The sequence below is a fragment of the Colossoma macropomum genome, unplaced genomic scaffold, assembly GCF_904425465.1.
Source record: "Colossoma macropomum unplaced genomic scaffold, Colossoma_macropomum, whole genome shotgun sequence".
NCBI classification, from domain to species: Eukaryota; Metazoa; Chordata; class Actinopteri; order Characiformes; family Serrasalmidae; genus Colossoma; species Colossoma macropomum.
In genome coordinates this window covers 14,953,377-14,963,048 of record NW_023494784.1, presented here as the reverse complement: position 1 = coordinate 14,963,048, position 9,672 = coordinate 14,953,377, and the positions used below count along the sequence as shown (strand labels likewise).

Below are 9,672 nucleotides of genomic sequence, written 5' to 3'. Positions count from 1 at the left end.
TAACTCAGGAGCGCATTGCTGGGATGTTGAAGTTGGAGACAGTAAAGTCTGGTCTCTGGGTGTGATGGCAGAGTCTGCTTAGAGGAAGGGATAGATTGTCTCCACATGTGGACAGTGGTGTGTGTGGTATATCAGTGGTGAATCTGTGATACTGTGGGGCTGTTTTTCTTCCAAAGGCCTTGGGCAATTTATTTGCATACATTGTATCACAGACTCGATGAAGAACCAGCAGAAATAAAGTCAAAACCTGACTGCCTCAGCCAGGAAGTGCAAAACTGGGCCATAGTATGGATCTTCCAGCAGCACAATGATCCACAGCACACTTAAAATCAACACAAAAATAGTTCACTGACCACAGAATTAAGACCTTGTCATGGCCACAACCCCCACAGAAAACCTGTTGGATGAGCTGAAGAGGAGAGTCCACAAGTGTGGATCTTGAAATCTGAAGGTTCTGGAGAGATTCTGTATGGAGGAATTATCTCAGATTTTTGGCCATGTGTTCTCCACTCTCATTAAGCATTACAGCAGAAGACTCAGAGCTGTCTTCTTTGCAAAAGGAGGCTGCACAAAGTATTAAATGAAGGGATGCCATTAATTGTGGCACAAATATATGCATATTTGATTTTGATTAATATTTTGAATAAAAATCAAAAGCATAGTAAAACATCAAAAATTGTGTTTTTGTACTGTTTACCTTTTAGTACAGGTTATACAGAATTTACTGATCACTGCTTTCTGTTTTCTACTGGCATTTCACATACTGTCCCAGCGCTTTGGGAATTGCAAAGCTTATCTTGGTAACATTTCACTATTACTTTCACAGTTCTTTTACTTTTAATAGATGAGCTGCAAAATAATTAAGTTGGCTTGATAAACTGTTTTTTTTAATCTGCTTATTCTACCATATTATTCTGCACAAATTTTACACTCTTAACTGCTACTGCTTTCAATCATGAAACTTTATAGGACTGTACAGCATATACTCAAGTAACATGCTTGCTAAAATTAAATGCTAAAGTAAGTTCAGACCAACCTCATTACAGATGTTGTCAGCAACACAACATAATGAAAATGAGCATGTTTAGTATAGTATAATAGTATAGTAATTATAGTATAGTATAGCATAGTAATTATAGTAAAAACAGCTTTTGTAAAACTAACAATCACAGCACAGGCTACATGGCTAACTATGAAGATATATACTGTGATTTGCATAGTTTTTGATGGCTTTTAGTCTAGATGATTTCATGTATGTATGATATTGCTCACTGATCGTCAATTTGAGTTTAATGTTTGAGTTCAGTGCTTCCTGCCGAACAGCACTATTAAAACCACAGAGGGTAATTAAGAACAGCACAGTTCTTTATTGCAATAGATTTAGATCTTGCATGTGTTTTGCATTTTTCATTTGTTTAACACAAAGTCAAACAACATTTCAGTTTGCTCAATATTGAATGAAATGGACAAAGCTGATATGTCACTTAAAATATGCTATACATCCAGAGCACAGGGCAGCTCAGGGTGAACCAGGGCCATCAAAGGTCCTGGTGCTGGGATTGGAGATGACGTAGCTCTGGTTATACGCTTGGATCTGAGGTTGGGTGCTCCATTCACCCTCTATGTATTTATGGTATGGGTCATTGGAGTGCTCTCTCCGCTTCGACTTCACTGTGCTCACTAGAATGGCCACTACAATGAAGGCAAACATGCCGATCATCACCACAAGGTACCAGATGACATCGCGGAAGTTTTCCTCAGCCAGCCGGGCATCCAACGTGCGTTCAGCCTGCGTGACATTCCATTGCCACTGCTCCAGAAAATGACCTACAGCACTTGTTAATGAATCCTGCAGGTGCAAGGTCAGGTTGGACCAATCAGATGACACTATCATCTTGTTGCTGGGGAAGATACAGGATTACTATGGAGTAAACAGGAATTACACAATATAAGCACTCATACGTACTTTCACACTTGAGGATGATTGATGATTTAGGCATGAATTTTGCATGATGAATGTTATTTTATGGCTATATTCTTCTATTACTTGTAGGCTACATTAGCCCTGTAGCACTGGTGCAACACTACAGACACCAAACATGTCTTGACTGATGAACTACATTTGGAGTTTATAAATTTGACTTTCACCTGAACCATTGCTTTAAGAATATAATCTATTCTAGCCAGTGTTCTAGCTTTCATATAAGCTATTACACAAAGCATTAGTGGGGGAGAAGGGGGTGAGATGACCCATTTGGTAATTTGACCCATTGTATCTAGGGATTTGTGCACAATTTCTGCCTTGCAACCATATATTCAGACAGCATTTGTCATTTCTATTAGGTTGGAATGGAGATCAGCATATGAGAAAGTATGTGTTTTTACAACAAACAAACCTGTTGAAGTTGAAAGCTACAGGCCAAAATGTTATGTGGTAAGCTGAGCCAATGAATCATCATAACCTAGCATGTCACATCTCTGGTGTATAAACTAACATTTAAATATAATAATGCAACTGACATTGTTTCTTATATTGTAAAGTTTATAGATGTGCTGTCATGCCTCAAAACTATAACAGAAAATCAGTCTGGGGTTAAACACCACTTGAGGAGTTAGAAAGGATCATTTGGAAAGACAATGTAGAAAAATCCAGCAAAACAGTGGTTCACTGTGCAGACTTAGGTAAGACTTCAGCTTGTTCATGTAACATTTTTTTCAATATTCAACATCAAAGAGTCGAGGAAATATGAAGCATTGCAAGGAAATGTGATGTGTTCTAAGAGCCCAAAAGCAGGAATAAAAGTTTCTTTTTCTCACAGAGAACTGAAATCTTAGTTTTATGTTATGCCACTGAAAATCAGCAGATAGTTATGTGATTAAATGTGAGATTTTGCACTACTGGAAAGCTGTTTTTGATTATTTAGATCTCATTTGACAATTTATTCTTTATTTTTAACCTTTCCAAATATTAAGCATGGAATGGATCTCTTACTGGGATGTGTGGCAGGCAGTGACACAGGAAACATTGCAGAGATAAATAAAAAAATAGATTCCACTAAATGTGAGCAATTTGCAATTGGCGGAGGGCAAATGTGACATAGTCATGAAACTGAAACTGACACTGGCTTATACAACAAGACAATAATCTAAAACAAACTTTAAAGTGGACTACTTTCAGATATGCAAGTTGAAGCGGTCCAAGAATATCACAGACCTAGAAGTATTCTGCAAGGAGGTAAAAATTCCTAAAACAATGGAAAGACTCCTAGCTCTCTACAAAAAGCATTTGCTGGCCGTGATATCTACGAAAGGGGGTGTCCTTAAGAACTGACTTAGTAAGGTGTCCAAACATTTACACATGCCACAATTACTATTTGATTTCTTTTTATATTTTTTAAGTTAATCAAGCATAAAGCTTTGTGTTAAGTGAGACTCATTGTTTGTGTAATTAATATGACTGCCTCACCCAGCAGACTGTGCTGTGCTTATTATAATGCAAATACAACATTAAACATCATCAAAGCCTCGTCGTCGTCATTCAGCAGAACAGTTGAGAGCCATATTTAAACAGTAAAATGCTCCATGTTTGGCCACCGTGATGCAGATTGTAATACTGAACAACTGCTATCTGAGTTCAATTTTGAAATTTCCATAAAACACTGATTTGTTTTTTCCAGTTTCATTCTCTTACATTAAGGCAATTGAAGCTGCCTTTTTCATTAAAATCAATTGAAATGCAAGCAGATTTCATTAAGAGAGCTGTACGGTGGTGTTCAACCATCAGATTAATAGGGCATATGGGATGCTTAATAGTAAGAACTCTAAGAACTTACAAATTATGTATTTTGTAAAAACAGCACTGTACAGGTACATTTTAATCTACCAAGGCACAGTGTAAATGTACCCTCAAAAGTATGACATTATTATCAAAGTCCATTTGTGGACTTTAATTAAATGAGCTTCAAAGTTACACTACAGTCACTTTCCCAGAGGAAAGGGCATATTTGTATCTTTTCATAACTTAAAAAAATAAAGAACATTAAATTCAGAGTTTATGAAGATGATGCAGAAACAGGGCGATAACAGAATAATCCCAAGATGTACTCTTGAGAGTTCAAGTGACACAGTTTACCCTGAAAGGTACTGTTTAGTACTTTTTCTGAGAGAGTGCTGAAGATTAATGCTACTCTTAGGAAGGACATTCTCAACCATGGTCTCATTTCAGTAGTGCTACAGACATTAAAGCATTTTCTCTAATCATAGCAAAGAGCATGAATGCGATTATGAAGAAAGTGGTGTTAAACTTACTTTAGTTTCAGTTCCAATAAAGTTCACGTGACGAAGAGAGTTTAAAACCAAGCGATTGACACAACGAACACCAGGCACTAATTCTCCCCTCTAACACTATTTATCTAAATTGTGTGTGTGTGTGTGTGTGTGTGTGTGTTTTACTCCCACTCTCCATATCAACTTCTGCTCTAGTGTAACTAATCTCTTTCTTCAAGGACATCAGTGTTTTTCTCTCAGTACACTTCAGACCCAACTCACTGTTGTTAATTCAAAAGGACACAATATTCTTTAGTCTAAATAAGCAAATGTCCAAATCCAAATATTGTAGTGAGGGGCAATCCAGCTCTATTTAGTGAATAAGACACAAAGAAGAGCCAGCTCCTTTCAGCTCCTAAAAGCTCTTTATTCAGTAGCACTGTCAGTTTATAAGCCAAGATTAGCCAAGTTAGCAAAATTATTTGTTGGTGTACGTTTTAATTCACAAATTAACAAAAATGCATTGTTTGTTCTTTTAAAAAATCAAATGTAAAGTCAGGTGTAAAGTAATGCAAATCTATTAACCAGTCATTAACAAAGAAAGAGAGGTAGAAGTCAAAAATCAGAAGAACCAATGAGGCACACATGAAAACCACCTGGAACAAACCCAGAGACCAACACAAGCAGCACATTTGTGGATAATGAGGGCTCTTCAGTGCGACTTGGATCCCAGCGTTCATCCAGAAGGAGCCAGTAGACTTGTTCGGGAATGACACATCACTAAAAAACTGGGTAAGACTTTACATTAAGGGTACATGATCTGCCAGTAATTAAAGCATTTACTAATGAATAACTAATCAGAAAGTAATGAATCATTAATCAGGAACAAATGGACAAGTCATATATTAACAACCACAAGATTAAATTACGAACACATGTACTAATGAATGAAGATGAAGGTAATAAAGGCTTTCTTCAGTGTCTGAATTCATCAAGAATTCATGTGTTAATTAATGTTTGTTGTCACAAGATCCCCCTGAGACACAGTGCTCTGGAATAGTGTGTCTATCAAAGTCAACTGTGTTTTTCTGTAGCTCCATCTTCTAATCATCTTGTCCTTCTGCTTCATCTTGCTGTGTAAGCAGCCCTTGTATCTGCCTGTTTCTATCTGTCAGGTTTTGAGTTTATTGTTTTTGATTTCTTAGGTTACCTCGTCTGTTTCTACCCACCTAGTGACTGTTTATTTAATAAAATTAAAAGCTGTGAGTGAAAGTGTAGTTCCTTTCTCCTAGAGTCATAAGAATCCTTAATTCTATGCACATTTTTGTGCTTTCCCTCATCCAGTACACCTGATTGAACTCAACTGCTAATTTACAAGCTCCTGTTGTGCTGGTTGAGGTGTGTCAGAGTAAGGAAAATACAACACTATGCAGAGTCAATTCTCAATTCATTATAAAGAAAGCAGTGATTACTGATAACTCATGATGAATTCATAATGTTTCTGACTGCTAAAGTAAAGTGATGAACCAGTCACACTTTATTACTGATTAAAAGCTAACAAAATAGCAGGGGTTAATCATTACTTACCAAAATGACAGTCATTCCTTTGCCCTCTCAAGAACAGTGATGAATGATACGTACGATATGGCTCATATAAAAACATGACATGGACGAAATTCATAGGAATAAAAAAGTATATTTTATTATCATCTTATGACTTCTACACAATACACAGAACCAGAGCACGTGAACATGTCAGTGTATGAAGTGAAAGTGTATGAAGAAAAAATGAAGAGGAACCAATACATACTGGTTCTGTTGTTCCACAAACATCTGTAAAACGGACAGAACCGCTAGTTAACGTCACAAAGACATTCATATTGCAGCGTGCAGTGTTTCCAAAGAACTCACACAAGTTGAAGATCGAGTCCCTGACTCAGCTTTACTGAACAACTCAGAACGGCGTACAAAAGAAAGGGCAGAATATCGCGCTAGGTAAGCGCTCGGCTAAGCGCAGTTAGCGCGCCCTCTCGGTGCCTCGGCGCAGTCTGTTTACTGGTAGGCCCTGTGAAGCATAAGAGTCCCTGTCAAAGGAGTAACAAATGAACCAAGCAGCATCAAAATCAACATGTGATTTTAACCAGACAGAATAGACGTGCCTGACGCCACATAATACTACTACAATCACACGACGCCCGTGAGAAACACAAACACCTTACTACTCTTAAAACCAAAAAGGTTTACTGTAAGCACCAAACCAAATATTTAGCCTACTTTACAACGAATTTAGAAATAACAGCATCTGTAAATCCATTCTGTTTCACCATAGATAACAGCTGCATGTTTTACACGTTAGTCTAAAAAGAGGTGAGGCACAAAAATACTAACTAGCAAACACAACACTCAGACAACAAAACCACGTGTAAATATCATATCTGCGATGTCAATTGCGTATATAATCCAGTATGTGTATGCATAACTCACCTGTAAAAGTGAAAAAAAGTGAAATATTGCGAAAATGTGAAAAGAGAAACTTTTTTTATTTCAATTATTTTAATTTGCTTCTCTTAAAAGATTCATAACTAGAGATATTAGCTCAGGACTCTATGGCCGTTTGACATATAGCATTTATCGCAACTACTGCCACTTATTGGCGAAGAAAAATAGCAGTAATTTCCAGCTGCGGAAACAGTTGAAGAGTTTCATTTCAAAATGCTGTGTTTCCATTACTAAAACATTTAGATTAGCAAATTTTTAAAAAGAATAACAGATGTATAATGGGAAACACATTTTCATTTTTCTAAAGGCGGTATATATTTTTCACAATAACGGTGGCATATATTAAGATAATTCACAGTGTAAATTAAATCAAATGCCCATTTTCAGTAAATAAACTAGTTTACAGTTTATTAAACATACAACAGTTTATGCTGTAATAGTACAGCATTGCAGTATGACACAGGTATTGTATGAATAGGATGAAACTAACAGAGCTTCTAGCAGCCAATGTGTCCTAACATTCTTTTTGTATGTTTAATTAACACATGAATTCCTGATAAATTCAGATGTTGAAGCAAGCCTTTATTACCTTCATCTTCATTCATTAGTACATGCGTTAGTAATTTGTGGCTGTTAATATATGACTTGTTCATTTGTTCCTGATTAATGACTCATTACTCTCTGTTTAGTTATTCATTAGTAAATGCCTTAATTACTGACAGGTCATGTACCCTTAATGTAAAGTCTTACCAAAACTAGAGCTGCATTCCATTCCGCAGAGACCCTCAGCAGGACTGTTATGCTCCCCACACACTTGTCGGTGGAAGTCGGTTAAGGGAACTGCAGGTGACAAATACCTTCATTGGATCTGCAGCTTTATAAACAAACAAGCATCTGCAAGATACCTGCAATGACTGAGGGGTAAACTTTCCTGCAGCTTCCTGTGAAGTGATAAACCGCTGTGCACTACTCCCTGTGAAGTTTGAAGTTCCCTTCCAACGGGACTTCTTCACTCCCTGTGGTTTGGAATCACCCAACCCAAAATGTCTTTGCAGGGAACTATGAGGGTGACTGAAATGCATCTTGGGTTTTAAGTCAGACAAATGGTAAAAATGCTGTCAGTGGTATGTTTACCAGCAGGTGGCAGTCTCCTCATTCTTACAAATATCCTGCATCCACGGAAGCCGATAGAGAGAAAACATTTGTGTGACATGAAATCAAATACATAAGCTGCGTCCAAACCACATAATACTATACTACAGGTACTACACTAATGAATGGACTTCTATTGGTACTGTACTATTTTTTAAAATACTATTTAGCATTGTAGAGTGCAGTTTTAGATGCAGCCATTAACTTACAGTCACAGAAAAAGGTAACAGATGTTTCACACAGAGTTGCACGTGCTTTAATGCCCATTTCTGAACTTTTAAATCTCCTTTGGTCTATATGTTCTCTATGTTCGCATGTGCAAAAATCTGTTTAATTTGAGTTTAAATGTAGTTCTTATTAATTCATCATGTTAACACATGTTTTGGCCACATGGCACATTTGATTTTTACTATAGAAAGTACTTATTTGACTGTGAATATAATAATGAAAACTTCATGTAAATAAAAATATTTAAATGAAAATGTTTAGATATATGCCTGCTGTATCTCTTTAGACATAGGGTGTCCAGTATTGTCTGCAAAGGGCCAGTGTGGAATGAACACTGGCCCCTCTGCAGATAAGATTGGACTCACATGCTTTAGACCAACCAGAAGTTCTATGACATTTTTTCTTATCATACTAAATGTAGTTATTGGACATGAAGATGTTTAAATGAAGCTTTCTATAACTATTATGCACCAATGAGCCAAAGCAGCTCCCACTTGCAGACTCTAAAGGACTCTACAAGACCTCTAAAGGTGCCCTGTAGTACAGTGCACCAAGATGTTAGAAACAGCTCCTTTAAGTCATGTAACTTATGAGGTAGAGCCACTGCAGATCAGACTTCTTGTTCCATCACCTCCCACAGACACTTGATCTGATTGAGATCTGGGGAATTTGGAGGTCAGGCAACACCTTGAACTCTTTGTCATGTTCTTCAAACTATTCCTGAACAATGTGCGCAGCGTGGCAGGGCACATTATCCTGCTGAAAGAGGCCACTGTGATCAGGGAATACCTTTGACTGTACCTGGTCTGCAGTGATGTTTAGATAGGTGGCATATGTCAAACTACTACATAAATGCCTGAACCCAGAGATATTCAGCAGAATATTGCTCACCATCTCCACAATGCATCATGTTGCCATCACTTCCCCAGGAAAACAGTGTACACGTACCTGGCCGCCCATGTGATGTGAAAGAAAATGGTACTCACTGGACCAGTTGACCTTCTTCCATTCTCTGCGGTCCAGTTACCATGCTTGCAGGCCAATGGTAGGCGCTTTCAGGGCTGAACAAAGGTTAGCATGGGTACTATGACCGGTCGGCAGTTACACAGCCCCATACACAGCAAAATGTGATGTGCTGTGTTGTGACACATTCCTCCTGTAACGGTATTTAAAATTCCTGTGCCACAGCAGCCTTTCTGTTGGTTCAGACCAGACAGAAAAGCCTTCATCATTTGTAGGTACTCACCACTGCTCACAAGGAGCATCCCACAAGCCCTACTGTTTTGGAGATGCTCTGACCCAGCCTTCTAGCCATAATAATTTGGCCCTTGTTGCTCAAGTCTTCATGCCTGCCTATTTTTCCCACATCCATTATGTAAAATACGGTTATTAACGTCATCTGTGAGCAGTTGCAATGTTTTCCGTCATCAGTGTAAACTGTGTGTGTATGCAGGGACAATTTAATGTGTGGGCTTACCTCATCTGGAGCCCAGGGGCCCCTGAGTAATTCAGGGCCTCTGATTGGAT

At 37.9% G+C, this 9,672-nt stretch overlaps 1 protein-coding gene across 2 annotated transcripts; it reads right to left on the bottom strand.

The window, feature by feature from the left end:
- Window positions 1-1,392: 1,392 nt before the first annotated feature.
- Window positions 1,393-4,408, bottom strand: LOC118809799 (potassium voltage-gated channel subfamily E member 2-like). 2 transcript variants are annotated; one of them, XM_036573384.1, is made up of 2 exons: window positions 4,309-4,408; window positions 1,393-1,901 (listed from the first exon to the last, which is right to left on the bottom strand). In XM_036573384.1, the coding sequence occupies exon 2, from the start codon at window positions 1,892-1,894 to the stop codon at window positions 1,520-1,522; it is 375 nt and encodes a 124-aa protein (XP_036429277.1). In that variant the 5' UTR covers window positions 1,895-1,901; window positions 4,309-4,408; the 3' UTR covers window positions 1,393-1,519. The 2 variants fall into 2 exon arrangements, with proteins under 2 accessions (XP_036429277.1, XP_036429270.1); XM_036573377.1 differs by having other exon boundaries at window positions 1,393-1,921; window positions 4,309-4,397.
- Between the last annotated feature and the right edge of the window lie 5,264 nt (window positions 4,409-9,672).